This window comes from Papilio polytes, unplaced genomic scaffold (assembly GCF_000836215.1).
Source record: "Papilio polytes unplaced genomic scaffold, Ppol_1.0 DF824135.1, whole genome shotgun sequence".
Classification (NCBI taxonomy): Eukaryota; Metazoa; Arthropoda; class Insecta; order Lepidoptera; family Papilionidae; genus Papilio; species Papilio polytes.
Genome location: NW_013525069.1, coordinates 2,345,313 through 2,368,318, shown reverse-complemented (window position 1 = coordinate 2,368,318; position 23,006 = coordinate 2,345,313). Strand labels below are relative to the sequence as shown.

Sequence of the window (23,006 nt, the reverse complement as noted above, 5' to 3'; positions counted from 1 at the left end):
AAATTTATAGGAAGGTCATTAATGTCATAATGACAAGTGACAGTAGCTTATTTTTTCAAATCGTTCTGTCGTTCGGCTTAAATTCTGTCAGTGTCAATCCGTGCGCGTATTGGAGAACGATTGTCGACGTCGCGGCGTTTTGTATTCAAAATTCGATTGTTTATAATAGCGATTTTATAAAATAACGTCATCACTAAATAATGAATTTTACATGAAACTATATTATTGAATTAATAAGAAATTTTCCTATGTTTTATTTGACAAATGATGATGTTTCTTTTATTTCTTTAATTATGTTACAATAGTGAAAGATGGACGGAAATCTCAGTCGTTAAAAAAAGCGTGTTGTTTCGATGAATATCTTAAAGGAATATGCTTAAAATCAAGAAACATTAAGGATACTATAAATTGTCGTAAGTGTAGACTTTAATAAACCAGCGTTTATTACAAAATAACTAAAATCCTTTGCTTACATATGACGAATCTCGTAGTTTGACAAGTCCTATGTCATCAATATTTATTATCTCATGCCAAATAAAATATCCACGTTATCACATTGTTGTGTATACATGCCTACGATTTTGCATTTTTTTTTATAATTGTAGTAGTTATTAACAAAACTAATTATTAATCACTATTTTACTGTAATAGTTTATAAATGGGTTTGTTTGTTAATTAAACATTGTCTGATAAACAGATTTAACATCAGACTTAATTGACTTTTAGGATGAATATTTTTAAATCTCTTATTTTAATTTACATTTTTCTATTTTTAATGAGTTGACATTCAACAGAATAATAATTAATATTTCTTAACCACCTACTAGCCATCTAAAATAGTAGTCAAATTCTAGGAACTGTTGAATCTATTCCATATTTTATTATCCGTTTCTTATTTTTTTTAATTTGTTTTAAAGGTATGCAGATGTAGACATGGCCAGCAATGAATCCAGTGTTCGAGTTGCAGTCAGGTTAGTATTAGTTGGAGTTACAGTCTTGACCGGGTAGATGAAAACAATTATTGCAAACTTTTTTATCTATCAAAGAACAATTGTAATGAATGTTTGTAACAGACTGATATTTACATGGGAATATTTTATTATGTGGCATGTAAAATATAATTATTATGTTTGTGGTAAAAAAACATAATTTTAGATGTTAGTTTATATTTAAAGCAAAATTGACATGCAATAGATTTCCACATATTTGACATAAATGATAATTTAGAAATCTTTAAATGTCACCGCCTACACAACAGAAATAATGTAACAGCATAAAAATATTCTTGTTATTTTTTATGAATTACAAATGAGAAAATTAAAAATCTACATTATAAGGGCATATTAACTGACTCAAATATTAATTACAATTATGATTATGTTTTTTGACCGACTTAACAAAAGAAGGAGGTACTCAATTTGTCTGTATTTTAAACAACAATCTACGAATGGACAAAGTTCACTGCATTTTGGGATAAAACGTCGATAGAACCAAAAAGACGAAAACGTTTGAAAACATCGATAAAAAACTCGTAAGTGCGGTTCGAAGTGCTGACGTTACAGCTTTTGTTAAATGGAAAAGCTTTTCACTTTAAACCTATAGAAAGTTACATTCTACGCTGTTAACACTTAGAAACAAGTCAATCGTTCTCAAGTGATTATTTTTAGCTTCTAAAATTACGAAAATCACAAATAATCGTCAAATTTACGATTTTAATTACAACAGTGTAAAAACATAAACACTCACACTTTAAATTGAAAAGTAAAACTGTTCAGTTTAAACTGCCAGAACAATATACAGCTTATGGATTCCGTATAGACATGTAGTTCATCTTTTCAATCACGTATTTGAGTAGTTATAAATACGAATCAAATAAAGCTACACATTTATGTGATTACCTAACAATTGTATCGCTTGTGACAGACCATTCTTGGCCCCGTAGACATCGTTTTATTAAACAACCGTTCTTATTGCTCTGCATCTGAAGTGGCGACTCGCGAATATTGATTTAGTAATGTTTGTAAAGGCGTTACCGAACGACTTGTCTCTACTTGAGCTCGGACTGTTGACATTTGTTACATCATCACTACTTTTAGGCAATTGACTTGATAAGAGCGAAAGTTATTTTGTGTTATGTTATGTTATTTACTAGTAACATACCTTTTTAATGATGAAAGGATTTTTGTAATCGGCCCAGTAGTTTTTGAGTTATTGCATTACTTGCAAAGATACAAATCATTCTGTTTATAATATTAGTATAGATCTACGAATAAAACAATAGGGAACGTTACATCTTACTAATATTATAAATGATAGTTATAATGGATATTTGTTAAAGTTTGCCGCGTATTGCTGAATGGATCACGATGAAATTTGACATAGATGTAGAGCATAATCTTAATACTTTGCTTTTTAATTCTACACAGTATCGCGTGCAAAAATAATTTTATAATATAGAATAAGAGGAGTAAGTGAACCAAATAACTCACCTATGATTAAATCATCTTCCCATTATCCTACTCCTCCTTTTTCTTTTTTCACGTATCAAAAATCCTTATCTTTGATTTCACTCATTTTCGGCGTGCCTTTCGCCAACCCTACTTGGGCTATTTAGTTAATTAAAAAAAAAAGTAGTCACAAATTAAGCGTTGTATTTAAAAAACATTTTTCAGAATAAACAACTTTCGTTTGGCTTGTGTGACAACTGACACATGTCGAGTAACATTTTTGTTTCATAAAATTAAAACTCCATTGTTACCTGCCAATAGTAAAATTAAAGACAGACTCTTTTCCTTCTTTAACAAAACAATATCTTTTAAGGGCCATCGATATTGATGGGATATTGCTCACTCTTAGAATATTATGAGTTATTCCTAACTATTATGATAAATTTGACCGCATTTGTATGTCATTTGATTTCATCAATCGGTTTGTCGCGGAAAATGTAAGTGTTAAAAGTATATTTGCTTTACGTTTGACTAACTTCGGTGATGTAAACACTGTTTGTATAGCATTTAACTGTCGATATATTGTGCAAATATTTTGTTAATAGTTTTGCAAAACAACTCAGGTATATTGTAAAAACAAATGTCACAAAGTACGTAAAATCGCTTCTTAAGTGCTGCAACTAATATGGTTGTGAAATATTGCCGACTTAGATCTTAGGTGGAGTCGAATTCAAAGGAAATGAGAAATTAAATTTACACGTCACTGGCTGACATCATTTATCATACTTCATAGTAATATCATAAATGAGAAATTTTAGATGGATGGATGGATGATTATTAAAGTTGCAGCCTAAACGGCTGAACGGATTTCGATGAAATTTGGTATAGACGTAGAAGATAGTCTGGAAGACAACATAGGCTATTCACTGTTGTTTTTTTTAATTCCACGCGGAGGGCGTCGCAAGCGAAAGCTAGTAATATTATAAATGCGAAAGTTTAGATGGATGAATGGATGGATGTTTGTTAGAGTTTGTAGCCTTTCCTACTGAACGGATTACGATGAAATTCGGTATAGATGTAGAGGATAGCCTGGAAGTACACTTGTTTTTTATAATTCCACGCGGACGGAGAAGCGGGCGTTTAAATTAATGATACAAACTTGTCTATTTTAAATAAGTCTGCGATTACAGTCTTATAAAAGTGATTTAGATAGGTTTGTTATAAATTCCATTGAACACGACTATCAGCACGACTGATACGCTGTTATTCGTATCGTTTTCTTTCTCCGCCAATTAAATTAAATCCGTTAACAGTACACGATGTATTTATATCCTTGATTTTCCCATAGCCGCGTAAAAGGCAATCTATCCGTTATGTTTACTTCGAACAGACCTTACAATGAATCTCCACTGTTTAAGTGTCTTACGATACTGTCGTCCCTTTCATTCCGCTTAACAAAAAAGAGATAGCAATAATGTTCGTACACAAGTGTCACGGTATTTGGAATTCACGCATACATTTAGTAAAGTCGACACAAACATTAAGTGTTAACTACACGCTTTTGTCACATAAAAGACTAGATAAGGGCATATTACGCAAGTGAAATACATTGCTTTACTTCTACGGCGACTAGACCCGTTTGACCATAATCGAGATTGAGACATCTGAATAAAGCCAATAATGCCTTAAACGATTTAACAACACAACACGTGCTTTGTTGCGTGTTTAAAGTATACATTAAGTTGCATTTCCTTAACTTGGACCATTTTACATAAATATTTTTCCACTTCTATACTGGAATATCTGACCAGATTTTGTTGATTATATCTAGCTATTTATTTTGCTGACAGACTATAAATAAATAAAAAATATTGTGAATTGTTAACCTGTGACTCGAAGCGTATCGTATTCCGCATACCTTGTTTATTTATTAGAATCCAATCGTTTGAATAAATCACAGGCGTACAACGTTTGTTATATAGAGTCGTAGTTACTCAGTAAAATGTATTGTGCCGATTTGACATTTTTATGACCTGAATGATGAAAAAATGCGATAAGAACAAAGTCCAAAGGAAATTTTCGGAGACGTTTTTATTTTTACGTTAGGAGACATTTCCATCTCGGCCATTGGCCTCTTCGTTGATTCCGGATGTCCAACTTTACACAAAAATTAAGCCAAAAATGACGATAGTTTCGACTTAACTATAGGACAGAGCCGCGGTATAGATTAAAAAAAGACATCTATAAAAATTGCGACTAAATTCCGAGCGTAAACATAAATATATCTTAACAAGAAGACATTAATACGGTAAGCATTTCCTATACAGCAAGTCCTAACCGACATTAGTGTTAATGAGTTAGTCGTGAACTCGTGAGCATCTCGTCGCTTTCGACTGAAATGGAACGCTATAGAAATAAAGGCAAAAATACGGTTTCCGTTGAAATAACTTCCGCATCTTTGGATATATGTTAGAACCAAATTTAGTTAACATGCGATACGACTATTATATCTCTTGGCGCCATTGCGTGAGGGATTTGTGATTACTTCGATAACTAATTTAACCCTCAGATTGCTTAGTACAGGATCGATGAATGAAACCACCAATAGATGAATAAAATTACCAAATATTAGGCAGTGTACTAGTAGTAGGACTAAATTTGTACTGCCACAGTTTTTATTCTATCCAGTCTATAAAAGTCCCTGAAAGAAGTTACACTATTGTTAAGAAGAAAATTAGTACCGTGCTCTAGAATTGATGCAACACTAGATTGTCAGCATAAACGTCACATCACTAGCTGACTGCTGTCAATGTCATGAAAATGATTGGGAAATTCGCGCTCATTCCTGACGAGATCTCTAGAGCAGTGTTAAATTAATATCGCTAGTAACAATTATATTAATTGTTTAAAACTGCTTATCTAATTGAGTTTATGTGTGAGTAAGTATAGCATTTCCCATGCACAAATTCAAATGGAATTAATGTTCACATTTTAATTGATCAGCTACATTCATACCTAAGAAGACCAGGTATAGGCTATTAGTTATTTATTTGCATAATGTCGAAGGCATGATCGTGATATAAAAATCATCAGGGAATCTTATTTGGTTTGCTTAGATGTATTCTTGTTTACGTCATCGTGTGCGCGTTGCATTATTCACTCGTGTTTGTTTACGATTCACGTGGCCGATGGATGGTTGTCGTAGCGTTTGTCATCTTCGTACACTAATGATAGACAAGACGATAGAATTACGACAATTTTACGATACTATAAAATTCTAAAAGAACATAACATAATCCTAGCTGAATCCTTCGCTATTTGATTGTATCTTATATGAAGTATTAGTGTGGGTTTTTATTGTCTAAGCATATGTACAGAAACATGTTATCCCTTTTCTTACCTGGAAAGTACAAAAGTAACCTATCTAGTCTGTGTTTTAATCTTTATTTTGGTAACATACTTTGACAGTGTAAACTTCTAACACTAACCTTGTTGCCAGCGAGAGTAATTTAAGCTACGTATTCATTGTTGTACAGCTTTATAAAAGACATTGTTCTGTTCGGCCTAGTTGCTCACTGCAGCGTTGCAGACGAGTCTTTAAACTGGCCAGTCATGAAAGAACGGAGATGCACTTGCCCTCTTGTTCCAAATTATTATTCGCTGTAAAAATGTAGTGTAGTTGGTCAGAAGCATTTGACGAGAGAAAGTATTTTTAAACTCTTATAAAGTATTTAGCTGTTTCTTTATCTGTATATCGTTTTTACCTCTACGGTCTATGAAATTAGGTAAGGAAATAAATTGTCTGTTCTTGATAAATGAATGTAATGCTTATTTGATTTGGTTTTAATTAAATGTTTGGTTTAATATACTTTTAGCTTGAATATAAATGCAAAATTTCCATGTACCTGTGCCTCCATACTAATGTATTAGGTACACAGACTTGCATCTTTTGTGATTACATGTCACACGTAACATTGAACATGATTGATTGCTATTGATAATTTTTATAATACAGTTTTGCTACCGCTGTGATGGTGGTAATCTCAGTAAGCAGTTGCTTCTTAATTGCTCGTTATAAGTCATCAATTATTATTGTTTTAAATCATATCTTTCAATTGTTTATAGAAAAATCGTACACATCTGTTATGTACTTTAATAAAGATGAATCAACATAAATCAATAAAATTATTCACGTTATTTAAAAAAACAACTTTTATTATTAAATTTGACCTTAACACTTTCGTTAATTCGAATATGAGAACCTCATTTAAAGTCAACGACCGACCTTGTATACTAAGATGGTCGTCAATATTCTGACAATTTCGTCACATGTATCGATTTAAAATAAAAGAATTTAATAATAATTTCATTCTTCCTGTCGCACGCTCGTTATGCGGAAAGGGCCCTTATGGAGTGTCATGCGGTGTAATAGCGGCCGTGCATCAAACCGGCTCGCAGCTGATTGCCATGAACCCCAGTGCGGCCCTTCGCGAAGCCGCATGTCACACCGAGGCGTACATAAATCAGAAAACCTTAATAAATGCTTTATAATTTCGAAACTATACTAGTAACTTTTAACGCATTAGATGTAGCTTAAATAAATATTTGATTTTTAATTAAACAACACTAACCGTATTTCGTTTTACAAATATGGTAAGAGATTGTAAAATTTTATTTATGTTCCAACAAAAACTATATTAATTAAAAACAAATTGAAGGTTGTAAAAGAAAATCCACGTTAACTTTAGATGTTACTCTAAATTCGTACAACATTTGAACACTGAACGATTCAAGATGACACATCTGTGTAATAGGCGGTCATTGATAATTTGCGGCAAACTGTCGCTGCAATTTATTACTGATTTATTTGCAGTAAATTCACGTACTGTAAATCAAAGTCACTTAAGTTCAAGCACATTACATAACGCGTGTGGTCCAATATCTTATTTATTATCATGTAATCAGTGTTATATTATGTTTATCTTCAACATAAATAAATAAACAATAATCAAATAAAATTATGTAAAGATATATAGAAATCTATAAGTATTTTATTTTCTTTTTATTCCAACTTCTATAAGCAAATATTTTACTTTACAAACACGAGGTTAAAAAATAACATATTGATGTATTCGAGTAATATCAAATAGGTTTTGGTATCTAAATATTTAATGTCGCGTGGGAGCTCTAACTATCGATCGATTGAAAGTAACGATTATACGGTACAGTCGCTAACATTAGACGTTAACTATGATAGATGACAGAGGGATCAGAACAGCTAGGATAATATCAAAATATTGTTCCTTTCCACAGTGTAATCATACTTTATACTTATATTATTAATGAGAAAGTTTAGTTGGATGGATGTTTGTAAGAGTTTGTACCCTAAACAGTTGAACGGATTTCGATGAAATTTGGTGTAGATGTAGAGGACAGTCTGGAAGAACACAGAGGCTACTTACTTTTGTCTTTTTTTATTCCACGCGGAGGGAGTCGCGGGCGAAAGCTAGTATGTACTATGTACAACAAAATGTCACTTTTTACTGATTTTATAGCAACACTTAAATGGCGATATTTAGATATTTGCATCAAGTTAATTAAAATAACTTTTTGATCAACCGATTTTGCAAATAAAACAAACGTACCATATTGTATTATGTGTGCGATTGTACATTCTACGACGTTTGCGTCACATTATTATCTATTATCAATTTGGCATTACAGATCTTATGCTGTACCAAATAAAGATGTAATTTGTTTATCTTGACTAATTGTTACAAAACAACAGATTGGGTCGTTCAACTTTCGTTAAGATTTTGTATTATAATTAAGCGTACAATTGTTTTTATCACAATTGTTTCCGAGGTCAATCTTGAACAAATTTAAATTAGACTTTTTTTATCTGTTTTTGTTGATTTAGATTAATTACCTATTTTTTTGTTCATTTACTCTGTCGTGTTGTTTACTTATGTATACATTATCATACCAACATTAATAAAAAGGGGCCTAATTTAATGCGACCTCTGTAACTGAATTGGATAATGCAATAAATAACATGGACGAATATTAAGAAAAAGGAATAGTAAAAAAATTATAAAACATTGATTGACAATGTCATTGCTATTACAACGATTCTCCTTATTTGTGGATTCAATCTTAATTTTCCTACAAACTTTATATAGTAGTATAGTACTTTATATTTTAAAAACAAACTGGAACTTCTTAAATTAATAATCTCTATCTAGCCATATAGTTTAAAATATCTTAGCTTGATTTTGTTTTTGAAACCTTGTATTAACACCTTAAGAGTTATATAAACTATACTTATATACATATGTCCATTGTATGTATTCTAAACATTTAAATCCCATACATAACTCGTAGTAAATGATTGTTTATAGCTCGACAAACCCACGCTGTTTTTACGTCAATATTCGTGGGCGATGAACAAAACTAAGCCACCCACGTACGCTCTACTTAGTCTTAGACAAGTACTTTAAAATGTTTATGTCAAGCATTAAGCTTATATGTACGATATGAATTTTGTCTGGTTTCTATCGGTGATTGTCCCAAAGAAGTTGTTCTTCGACAACCCTGCATACCTGGGTTACGAACGGGACTAATTGTTTACAAATTTTTGGTGAGGCTTTGCCTGATAATGGTAATTATTACGTACAAGATAATGAATATCCGAACAATCATCATTGTAAATATACAGGCTGTATCTTTAGCTACCCCCTCCAGCCATTGATCACGGAAGAAACATCCTGTATATGTAGTTGTCTATATACTATTATAATAAAGCGTAAACACACACTTCTTTGTTGCCTTATATGTCAGCAATTACAATATATTTTTGAATAATTCTTTATTTAATAAAAAGCCCTACACTTACGTCACGCTTTACGCTGTATATTTTCATGCCATTAAATGTAGAGGGTTTATGTTTTGGATAAAAACCCTAATGTGGGAAAGAGACCATAAGTTGCTGCCAACATCATGGAAGCAAGGTTGCCATGGTTTGTCATCATGTCATGTTATTTTGACATTTGCAATTGATGATTTGACACATTTAAACAAGAAAAAATTTAATAATTTTATGCGGATGAAGTCGCACGGGAACAGCTAGTAGTTGATAAAATTGGTTACTAAACAAGCTTTGATAGTGCATTGTTCAGTAATTTGTTGGACGATAAATTGTACAACATCGTTGCAGTATAATTCGGTGGATTCCTTTTGTAACAAACCGATTGCAGTGGAGGTGTTGCGCACTTCGCTGTGCCGTACCATTCTTACACAATACCCTGTGAACGTAGGCTTCCAATAGGTGTGTGAATTGCCTGGACTAGATTAAGTGAACATTGCTAGTTAATGAATTGAACAAAAAGACCGACGGGTTCGATCAAAATCCCCTACCTCTTATCTTCAGGGACTGCTAAATATTAGTGAACCGCTGCTACTTTTCTTCTTTGTGAACCCTCAATAATATTTGTCACGTAAACACGATTTTTTACTAAAAACATGTGACAGTTTACGTTCTTACAATGTAAAATTACGGCGAAACCAGTGTTAGCGTAATAAACGTAATATTGTTGTATAAACACGTGGATAGGAACAAAGGCGAGTTGCCGGATTGTTTGGACAATAGTACCCGTTGTCCGGTGATCGTCTTCCTCATATCTGGTGTACAATGCGATTTAGAATAATAACTTTCAAGCCAGTAAACCCTCAATGGAAAAATACAAGGCTACATCTGGACATCAATAAAACTGACAAAGTTATTTAAAAATAATTTTGAGTTTTTGTACAATCCAATAAAACCTAACTCCAATATCATCATCATCATCATCAGCCTTTATATGCTCACTGTTCGACATAAGCCTTTCCCGAATACGGAATCTTGATAATCTGAAAAATAAATTTCCATCACTTACAATGTTAAGACACTTGTATTCCCCCTTGACTTTTTTTTCGACTCCGTCTCCGTGGAATTTAAAAAAAAACAAAAGTGAGTAGCCTATGTGTTCTTCCAGAATATCCATACATCCATCCAATGACATCTATACCAAATTTCATTGAAATCCGCACAGTCGTTTAGACTACAAACTCTAACAAACATCCATTTAACTAAACTTTCCAATTTTAATATTAGTAGGTAATCAGTAGCTTGTATAAATAAAAAGTAGTAAAACGCAACATCAAGACAGACTCTTCAAAGTCGTCGAGAACTAAGTACAAGGAGGCTGCAGCCAAGCACTCATTAGTCGTGAGATAGACTGAGGATGTCTGTGTAATGGCCACTGTCACAGTATCTTAAGCAGACCCTTAGTAGACTTTCATACTAAATCTACAATAAGGTCACGTGTCATGACTCATCGTTAAGTGATATAGAAAACTTTATAAACATCTTACTAAGTAATAACATGAAAACAAAAAAAAATCACCTTAAATAAAAAATTTACAATAGAAATGTAAGAATAGAACGTCTCAGTCATTTTTATTAGAATCACGACTTTCTAGATACAGTTTCTGGCATACGGTTTTAATTATTTTTTTATTCGTATTCCGGTTTTACGTGTAAGAAGTGATTGCAAATCAGCCGATGTGGGCATATCGCGTGCTAGGCGAGGAGCGCCGGCTAGCGTGCCCCATTGTTTCCTCATGCATTCACTACATTTTGTATACTCTAGGGATATTCCCGTTTTGATTATAATAAAGAATCAAGTAAGATTATCAGTCGCCGTGTAATCGTTTAGCTACAAGTGTTGGTATTACGGTAATTTTCTACACTACATAAATACTACTATATTGGCGAAATCGTTTTGGAATAATGGAACAGTATGACTAAATTTATTTTGTCTAGTATTTTATTTCGCTTAGTCTTTTAAATCTACTACAAAACTGATATTCGTGGCAAGATTAATGATTTTTAGTTTTTCGTTTCTATTCACGTCCTCTAGGACGAAAAACTAAATTTTTTGTCTGAAAAATGACAACCTAACTAAGTCTATGTGGAACCTACGAGTCTTGCGTACACAAAGAACAGGCGTACTGCTTTCTGCTACGGTATTGGGGTCATGTTGCTTTAGACTTATTAGCTTATGCCTGCTACTGTAAACTTCAAAAAAGAAGGATAAACGGATGTTCATGTTTAATTACACTGGGAATTTACTGTATTACAATTTTATGGAACTTTTAAATTGTGTCCTGAATATTCCAAATGATCATAGCCACCCGTGTTAGAAGTCCGTAAATTGGCCCTAGTGAGTATAAACAAAGGCGTATTACGACGTCGTATGGGCTGGGCGCTTTGCTAAATCTCTAGGCGCAGTGTGCGTGCAATGCGCAAATATTGCAACACTACGGTTTAACAGCTTGTGTAAGTTATGAACTTAAGCATAAGAACAATACCGTTAATCCAACTTGATGGACCAGTGTCTTATGACCAACTGACTTGTGTAAGAAAACATAGTCGTTGATCGTGTGTAAATAGGACCAAAGAGTAATGTAAAAATTCTTACAAATATATCCAAAAAAATCATACTTAATGAGACGCGTTTTAAATTGTTACTTATTCTATATTAAGTGTCGATAACTATATGCGTTTAGAGCAACCAGATGTGGTTTATTTTGGTGAGCAATGACGCACAGTATGCGCTGCGTCAGTGCAGGCGCAATGACCGCGCCGATGCAGACTGCATGTCGGCTGCCACGCCTGCAGCAGTGCACGAGTCTCTTAGTCCATATTCGATTCCCACAACCCACTAACATCTGCAATAAAGTAACTAAATGATAATTGAGACAACTAACGGACACAAAATGAAAAGGACATTTAAATATGTAACAGTTGTGTAATCTTCAAATTCTAGTCTAGTATTACTTAACTTACGAACTATATATTTTATTAACAACGTTTTCTATCTTTTTTATAATATCCCAGTGGAGTGAGGGCAGACTGCGTGGCGGCTGTAATAGCTTCATCCGCCCCGTCTCCCTTGTGCTCTCACTCGATTCTCGTCGTAGATATTACGAGCTGCATTTGTTCTAAAGCACAATATAATATGCCGGTTAACTCCACATATAGTCTACGAGTTAATGAAGAGGGACGTGTAAAAGAAGACTAACGACGGATGTTTAATTAAAGTGTTTGTATGTTATATCGTAGGGTCTTTTAATTTTATTTTACGAGTAATTTAAGAAAAAATCGTTAATCTATAAAGCCAGTCACATTGGTTAAAATCCTCAAATATGTATCCGTTTTTCAACTTAATTTCCCTCTAATGTTTATTTTTAATTATTTAACAGATGCTTTGTTATAATATTTAGTAACGTGATTGTGTGAAGGAGAAATTCTGCTGTTTCACGTTTTCACATAAAGCTTAATATAGTTTATGTCGCAGCATTACTTGCAGTTTGCTATCAACACAATTTCTCATATGATTTTCTATTTACCGTTAATATCATTTGAAAACGGACTAATCATATTGCCTTTATAAAAACTTTAGATGTATTTAAAACTCGGAAGACATCGTTTACATCATTTTACCAAAGTATACATTTGTACTATTTCTTGATATTTATTTCGACAACTATATCTCGATACATTTTAGACACTATTTGAATATGTACCTACATAACATCAAAGTTTCTAAAACCGACGAATTGAAAATCTCCTTTTTTGAAATCTGTTAAAAATGCACACTACAATGAACTCGTAAAAACGCTAGTCGTCGTTTCTAACAATAAAAAACCGACTAAAAGAACATAAAGCTGTGGTCCTAACATTAGAGCTCGTTCAGTTTATTTAAAGCAAGTCACAGGAATAGGAAAGTGTTACACTGACGCACAAGTCGACAGTCGCGTTTACACTGACTAATACGTAGGAAGTAAAAGTTGCTAATTGACTACACTAACCGCATAAATTTATTAAAACTTCAGTCAATGTATGTTTATTATTTAGAACAGTCTGTTGAAATTTTAACTTCTTTATCTAAAACTAACTTAAAACTAGGGCATAAAATAGTAATGTTTTTGCTATCGTTAATATAAATATACATAAAAAATGTTTTGATGATACTAATAGTAGAATATGTATGTTATTTTTAGGTCAGTTGAAAGCAGGAAGTCAACTAGTCAGTTCCTCAATCTTCTCTCCATTTATATCTATCTATCCCAATTGAGTGAAGTGTCCAGATTATTGTTTTAAAATAGCATATTCAACAATCGCACAGATCGTCGTAGCTTAAGAGAATTGAAATTAGAAAGCATTTGCACGAATAAAATGAAACATAATTATTCAATGATCTTAACAAATCAAGCGTCATGTTAAACGATACGTTGATGTAACCACCAAGAAGCATCGTCACAGCTGAATGGTTCTTGTCTCAACATGCATCCGTCGGTATATGTTACACGTTTGCAGATAAAACTGCGTAAGACATTTTATTTATATACGACAAGTTCGTTAATCGATTGTCACATGTAAACCTTAATGAAACAGTATTGGGCCCGCTTTAACATCTACGCACGAATGTGCCGGCTAGCCCGTTGTAATACCACAACTACACATAAGACAGGCGTTAAGTGGGAGCAATTCCTCGTTTCGTTTGATGGGTGTAGTGCTGGAGACCTAATTTAAGTCCCTTTCTCTTTCCAGCCTTTTCTTATAAGGAAAGGATAGGAAGGGTAAGTGAATTTGAAGGTAGAGGAGAAGCATAGAAAGGGGATATATCCTCTTCATATGCGTCTCCTGCTTCGTCAATTAATTGCGGATGTCTATAGCGGTGTCTTCGCTAATTTGGTGTATATACTTTTGGATAGGTTTGCATTAACGTTTATTTCATTTTACCAGAATCCGGCCACAAACCCCAGGCGAGGTGGTGGACGGATGCGGGGTATGTGCGCGTGCGGGTGGTGCCGCGGGTGAAGGCGGCGTGGCGCTGGGCGCCGAGCGAGGCTTCACCTTCGACTACGCCTTCGAACCCAGCGCGCCGCAGGAGACCGTCTACGAGACCTGTGTCAGGAAGTTGGTGGAAGCCGCGCTCGATGGATACAATGCTACCGTGCTCGCTTATGGACAGGTGAGTTAATAATTTGATGTATTCGAATCAAAATTTATCAAACAAAACTAAGGCAAGATTTAAAAACATGCCTTTATAAACAAAATACAACCTAAATAGGTAAGTAACTGCAATCTTTCCAAAATCAGGAATTCGTTGATAGTATCTAAACGAGAAATTATGTGAAGAATTTGAAGATCTGTAAATATTTTGAAAATTATAATAAGCACTGATCATAATGGTGACATCCATAATATGTCCTACGTTATTATTAATAATACAATACTGGATGATTTATCTCGTTGAAGATTCGAACATCGAGTACGTGGGCATTGTAAGACGATACCATGCGGGCACACTGAAGCACTGAGCCGACAGGATGTGTTTGCGGTTACGATCGTTCACTTGTCGGCTAAATTAGATAACTATGACTTTACGTAGAAATAAAGTAACTTTGATGCGGGCACCTAATAATTAGAATTTCTACTATTTGTAGCTAACCTGTACAAGGTTATTTTAGCAAACTTCCAAGAAACACACACATTTATCCGTCAATTGGTTCACAAGGAAATTCTTATTAACCTAAAACTTGCGAGAACTGTCCAATTTGGGAAATTATGAAGGATAAGATCTTAATTATTAATTAATTCACGAGTCCAAACGGTGCAATTTAGAGTACCGTTTGCCTTTGTCCGCATGTGCCGACCTTTGGCTCAGTTCCGCTGAAATAAACGCCGTGCAATTGTTACGTCATGCTGTTCAGAGGTCAATAGACCAGAATTAGACGCGACTAGGTAATATGTGTCACTTTGATAATGCTATGCAAACATTATAACATAATGATTCAAGAAGACTTTATTATAAAACATATCCAATGCTCTTACTTTAGCATGATCCCATTCTAATAGCCAAAGGTCTAGGTAGGTTTATTTTAATTGTTATATGTAAATCAGATGTACTTAATATACACAAACGATATTCAGCAAAGTTGTTTACCAGGTGTGGCGCCTGTAATTAATTCTACCTTTATAGTCAATAGCAGCCAATGGAAACACATGGAACGTCGACTATCTCACGCATCCTATCGATTATATGTAAATTCTTTAGAAGATCCTGGTTTCATTCAATACGTGATGTAATTAACACAACATTAGTACCATAAAAGTCAAGGTCTTGGTCTTGTTTACAATAACTATGTCATCCTTCAATTTATGTTAGACTAGCTGTTCCCGTGCGGCTTCATCCGGATGAAATTATGAAAATTTTATTGTATTGTTTACATTTGATAACATGACAGACCTAGGCAATCTTGCTTCCTTAGTGTTGGCAACAACTTATGGTCTCTTTCCCACATTAGGGTTTTTATCCAAAATATTTACCCTCTAAGTTTATTGGTGTGAAAATATATAGCCTAAAACCTGACGTAAGTGTAGGCCTTTTTATTAAAAAATAATTATTCAAAAATATGCTGTAATTGCTGTCATCGTAGACAACAAAGAAGTGTGTGTTTACGCTTTATTATAACAGTATAGATAGATTAAAATTTCTATTACATGTATTGCGTTTTTTTAGACATTTTGGATATTGATTACATGATAAGTTATATTAAGGGAACTGTTTACAATATGCAGCTGAATGCACCATGACAAAAAGTGTGGTATCTCTTGCGACTAGGACGCACATGTGGGTTCATTGACCTTTGTTCTTGTACTGTAGTCATAACAAAACTTTACTACCGTTCTATAGTCACAACATTATTAAACTGGCTCCTCGTACGTAGGAATGTGTTTACAAATCGCTATTCTGAACAATAGTAGAAATATTGTTTTGCAGACAACCCTTAAATTAGTTAAGGATATTATACGAGTAGGTTCATTTGATTCTATGTTGTTATTACTAAGCGCATGTCCACCTCAATCTGGGACAACTTAAATAGATGTGCAAACAAAACTAAAGCTGTTTCCATTGCTGTAAGAAAACATGTTCTTATCTCGTTCTTACAAGGAGTATGAGAAGGACAGTCATGTGTTTTGTGTGCAACGGAAACCCACGGTAAGCAAACGCAGCATGAGCAAACCTCGGTGTCAGCTGTCAACGCGTCTCGCTTCACGCATTGTAAACAAAACTTCATACTAACTGTGTTCAGCAAATTCAATCTTATTCTCAAAGAATACAGTATATTTTTACTTGTATTGGTTACGTACAAGTATGTAGAGGGAGTTTGTTAATTATGAAACTTAAAACTGGAACATAAACAATTATTAATTTTCATTGACTAACATGTTCTAGGCTGTTGATTTATTGATAAAAAAAACTGTGTCGTATTTCAAAGCATATCCTAAGCATTGTTTCAATAACTAGTAAATTGTATTTACGAAAGCCGTTGGACAGACGGACAATTGACATTTGAACTTTATTCCAATTGGGTTTTGGTAGTCTTTCTTGAAATTCAACAATGTCTTTGCAATGTATTAGCCGTGCACAGAAACTTTGTCGATGGCTTTCAAACACCTACGCACTCATTCTATCAATACCGCCAGTTAACTCGTGACGTCATAAGACTATGCAAAAGTTCAGCGCACCGGTAGCAATTTATTCAAAGGGTTAGTTGTACGTAACCCATATGGACAATTAATTATGAACATCGTGATGAGTGAGAGTCCCTTCACGTATGCAACAGACATTGCATACAAACCGAATCGCCTCTTGCATGCCAATATATCATAACTGTAACATTTGCATAACTATACCATTACTTTTGTCCTAGCAACGGTGCTTGACACCGAATTTTAATTATGCTTATATGGTGGCCCTCAATTAAAAGAAAACCCTAACCAGAATGTATACATTTTTCTTTACATCTACGAGTGTATGCAACTTTGTTTATACGAGTCTTGAAATGCACTGCAAAGCAATTGTTATCTCAAATTTCAATTCACTTCATTAAATACCTTTTCAATCCCTTCTAGCATTTTGACTATCGAAATAAAATTGCAAATATGTAAAGGACCAATGACGAAAAGTTTTAGAGTATTAAATGACAGGATCAGGGCAAGACAGGTTACTTAAGTTCTTATGCTCTATATAACGTGATTGCGAGGTTGCACAGGGCCGGACACCGGAGCTCACTTGCCGCGGGTGTTGTGTTACATGTACTTACTAGTTTTCAAACACACCGAAGGCCACACCTGACAAGTACTTCGTAATTAATTCTATCTCTATATTCTACATTAATCGTAAACAGGATTATTTAAATTATATTGTAAATGTTTTCTTCAAACAGAGAACGTGTCAATGTTATATTTAGTTTTATTGTAATGTTTTAGGACACCTTTTGTAGTGAAAGTAAATTTTTCTAATTCCAACATCAATGCTATTTAATAAAAAAAAATGTTTTTCTAATTTGTACCTTATTTCGCTTATTGATACTTAACTTGTTGTGATTTAATATTAAAAAAAAAACTCGAATCGCTTGAATAAGGAAGTCGCTGTTTTTATCCTTGTTTAACCCTTGAAAAGCGTTTTAAGTTAATACTTGAAACATTTATTTAATATATTTTAAGTCATTGCGGAAGTTTATTGACAGATTCTTAATTGCGATTTCGAATAAAAAAACAAAACTAAAATGAAACACACACACAGTACTAAATTTTTACTAAAAATACTGAGAATTGTATTTAAGCAATTATTTAAAGAACCATTTTTTAAATTGCTCTACTTATAAAAGGCCGGCAAATCTAAATTTGACTTATTTATAAGAATAATCGTGTATTTTTCATAAAAATTTTACACCAAGTTGTAAGATTACCATTTTATGGATACTGCAAACACCATTTGCGCCATTAACCTTTGTCGTTGTGGGTGGCTTTCTTAACCCAAAACATTCGTTATGCAAGTTGCAAGGATAACACGCGTTTTAGTGCCCTTTGGCTTAATGTATGCCAAGACTAAATTTAATGTGCTTTAAAGTGGTATAAATTGTTTATTTTACTTTTGAAATCTCAACACGCTTTGTGCCACCAACCACCAAATACCAAAACCCGACGTCACAGAACGTATAACACTGTGTTTGATACTCTTTTACATAATAATAATTAGCAAAAATAACGTAGAATGAAAACTTGCGTAAGATATGTCAAGAAAAAAAAAGTATGAAAAATGACTACTTGCCTTTTGAGATAGACCAGAGATAAGCCCCTCATACGCGTGAGTGTGTATTACATCAAAGGGTGTTTGAAAGATGCATTGCGTAGAGGGAGGTTTAAATGTCAGACTTATTAACGACGCGTAAAATGTTTAAATACCTCTAAGGATGATATAATCTGTGAAGTCGTATTTCATTCTTTTTTTGGTCATTTTAACAACCAAATAGTTCTTCGGGAAAACTATTTTAATATTTACATTACATTAGTATTATTTTATGTTGCTATATCCAAAGACCTAATAAGATAATGCGTCCGGTAACCTTGAAGACAATTGGTCTTCATTTCGACCTAGTTATTACACCTAATGTCGGCAATTCAGTAATATTTCTTATATTATAACACTTAAAACGCTAAGACTCTCATTTATCTGAAGAGTTTCGATTGTTCAGTTAAAATTGTCAGAGCAGAGCGTATGTATCAAATATTACGTATATTTGAGACCTAAGAAAAGGGCTAAAGGAATAAGCTATTGCTTTGGCTCTACCAACTAACTTGCTCTAAAGGTAGAGCAAGGTAGGTAGATAGATACTATTGTCCAGAGCTAAATGTCCTTTTGGTAATAAGCCACGGTAATGACACACCGTGTTAAATACGTATTCATTTAAATGCTAATTAAACGCTTGTTAACGTTGAATTGTGCTCCCACACGATGCCACTGTACTTATTCTACCATTATATTTAAACCGGTTTTTGTTTTTATGAAGACTTGAAAGACGTGTAATTGTTTATTACGCTTATTGCTTTATTAAATTCCTATAATAATACAATTTTCAAAATAGCCCCAGCTGTTGTATCGTGATAAAAATGTAATAGTTCGTTCATCGGGGATATATTGTTTAAGACCTTTTTGGGTTAATTTTGGATTAAAACAATTATTTAATCATTACCACAAAATAAGATTGCATCAATGTTGCGAAAAAATTTCTCTTCAATCTTATATTGTTACCAAAACAACTATCTTACTTTGTAAAGAAAAAAAACGTTGTTTTTCTTGGAGATCCACTGTGTGCTAATAATCATTCTGGTTGTTTGCTTAGAAAGATATATTAGTGTGTGCAGCAATTAAAACTTTGCAATATTTCCATAATTTCAAACCACATTCGTCTGATGAGTGTGGTGCCGGAGGCCTAATTGTAGTCCCTTTCCCTTTCCACCCTTTTCTTAAGAGGAAAGGATGGGAAGGAAAAGTGGATTAGACGATGGAGGAGACGCATAGAAAGACGCAGAGAAAATGTTCTCTTTATGTACATCTCCTCCTCCGTCAATTAAGGATAGGCAACGCATCTGCAATAGCGGATGTTTATGGGCAGCGGTCGCTTTCCATTTCGGTTGATTAAGGTGGCCGCTTGCTCGTTTGCCATCTTATTTTATAAAAAAAAAAAAAACCATCAACCAAGAGTCAGCAAACTCTGTAGACAATCGTGGAATGAAAACAGTTGTATTATTAAAGTTTTATCCAACAATCTCATATTCATTTGCAGTTATACGTACGATATACGATAATATGACTCTATCACATCTGTGAAGCGGATATTGGAATGGATTCCTTTACTGCCCACACTATAGCAGTTGAATGTGCCGATAAAAAGCGTTCGATCGACACCGAGTGATTAGCATTACCGTATAATTCCACGGCTATGACACTTGACATATCGTCATCTCTTTTATTGTCAATGGAGAAACCGAGACGGCAAGTGTCACGGTAGTGGAATCCTACGTTAGTATAGTGTCGCAACTAGCAAGCGCCGACAGCTTGGACGTGCGGGGGTTGTGTCGCCCACATACCGACCCACCGTTACCTCTTAATTATAACATGTTAATTTATCATATTTATACCTTTACCTTCCAATTACCAAACATTTGCGTATTTGGCAAATAGCAACGTTAAAGCAGATACGCTCAATGCAAATATTTTAACGTTATTCTAATCTTAAAGGATTTGTATGTGGGAAAATTGCATTGAAATATTACACATCATTATGGTTCAATAAAATAAACATGTCCTCGATTGGTACTTTATTTTAAACGATTTTAACGCGATACACATTTATACATGTCACATCTTGAACATAAATCGAATTGCATATTATCAAACAAAAGAATTACATAAATTTACTACCTGAATCTATACAAATAACGGTATCCAGGTCAAAACAATCATGTCCAACTTGTATCGAATAGTGTAATCAATTGTCTCAGGCAGGTGTGCTCGTGAAGGCCCGGTCGTCGCTCGACCTTAAATATTTTATTAAAGGATTCGAGTAGGCGAACTCTATTAATAATTCAGTATACATAATCTTATTTTCAATGGGAAATTAAAGAATGACTACTAGTTTGAATGCTTTAAGTTTTTATATTTAAACTAGCTGTTCCCGTACGACTTCATCCGCATGAAATTATGAAAATTTTATTTTATTGTTTACATTTGTCAAATTCTCAATTACAAATGTCAAAATGACATGACTTGATGACAACCTTGCTTCCTTGATGTTGGCAGCAACTTGTGGTCTCTTTCCCACATTAGGGTTTTTACCCAAAACATTTACCCCGTAAGTTTAATCTCGTGAAAACAAATAGCCTAAAGCCTGACTGTATGTGTAGGGCTTTTTATTAAAAAAAAGAATTATTCAAAAATATGCTGTAATTGTTGACATCTTAGGCAACAAAGAAGCGTGTGTTTACGCTTTATTATAATAGTATAGATTATTTAACCGCGACATAATCCCATAATTCTCATGCAACGACAATATAGTCGCGAGTAAGAGCCGTAAATAATTAGTTTTTGGTACACTTACCTTATAGAATCACTTTTCAATTTCAAAATAGTATTTACAAGTGAATTATTGTTTGTAACCTTGATATAGTAGTTTATAAAGGAAACCATACAAATTGCATTAAGTAGTCAGAGCGTTAGCCAATTGTATTTATAGAATCGATTAAAGAATCCAATAAATGAAAATAATGTTTCCTTTTTGATACATCGATCGTTTTCTACCAACGTCATAAATCCTTAACTCTACTTAACCGGTAATGTAATCACACTTTGTTACATCTTAAATGGATCTCAAGTAATTAATAACGATTTGCATGTAATTATAAACTGCAGTCGATTCCGTGGTAGGAAGGTCTATTGCCTACGTTTGCTGTGACGCGATCTAACCTGTGCTATTGTCTATAAGGAATAAACAATTGTTTTATACTTCTGTTGCAAGCTTATCTAAAATCTTCAGATATGACGGATGTCCGCCAGGTGTCTTTATAGCTAGTATATCAAAGACAAAGCTATATAAAATTATATTTAATCGAAATTCGTCTTAATAAACATCGGATATTAGAGCGTATCTGAAAAAGTAAAATTATAGTATGTCTCTATCACTCTCTTGGTTTAAAATGAGTCTTAAATAACCATTTTAAAACAGATTTTTAGAAATATATAAATCGTTAAAATCCGACAGTATCTCACAATATCTACTTACAAAAATTCCAATCTACAATTTTAATATAGCAAAGTTAGGAGAGCACATATATTATGGTATCGTAAATTAAAGCTTTGTAACTTCAAAGGAACTGTAAATCAAAAGAGAATAACAAAGGAAAGCTTCCTGTACATTATTCTTTTTACGTAGTACAGTGTAAATGGTACTTAAAATTTAGATTAGAAACCCAAAAATCAACTTTAAATAATTTTCTTCTTTCATATTTTACGTATATTATACTTTGTCGTTTCCTTTCTTTTTTCGCAGGCTGAGGTCTTGAAATTACAAAGCTCACAAATGTTATATTTTTAACAATGTTATATTGAATATCATTTTGCTAGAATTGCTCAATATTTAGTGGTCTGTAAATGAAGAAATCCAAATCTTTAACGGCCTCATCGATCACTGAGGTCATTGTGTGGCCTCGGAAAATTGCGTATGTTATTAGATATACGCCTTCGGTTTACTTCATTAGAATTTTAGCAATGGCATGTGGACGAGCAACGGTTTTTGTTGTAGACAAAAACGTTTAAGGAAACTTGAAATTTGGAATTGATTGAATTTGCCAAACATACAGTCGAAGTGAGAACATCCTTCGTATTTAAAAAGAGGTGTTTGATCAAAGTTTTCTCAAACATTCATGTTTTTACGCATGCCAATGATCTAAGTAATATCCCATATATTACTTAGATCATTTCAAGTACAAAAGTTATTGTATAATGCAAAGAAACATCAACAGGCAAATATATGCCAGAATTTCCGTCCTGTCCGCATTACGCAAATATGGTGCAGTGCGTTGTCGCCTTATTTGAGTAATTC

At 33.6% G+C, this 23,006-nt stretch overlaps 1 protein-coding gene across 1 annotated transcript in view; it reads left to right on the top strand.

Annotated features, from left to right (window-relative positions):
• Positions 1-220: 220 nt before the first annotated feature.
• Positions 221-23,006, top strand: part of LOC106112011 (kinesin-like protein KIF21A) — a 43,892-nt gene continuing 21,106 nt past the window's right edge. Inside the window, exons 1-3 of the mRNA XM_013294239.1 lie at positions 221-413; positions 918-971; positions 14,299-14,527. Coding sequence (XP_013149693.1) covers positions 934-971; positions 14,299-14,527 — 267 coding nt within the window. The 5' untranslated portion in view covers positions 221-413; positions 918-933. The remainder of the gene's footprint in view (positions 414-917; positions 972-14,298; positions 14,528-23,006) is intronic.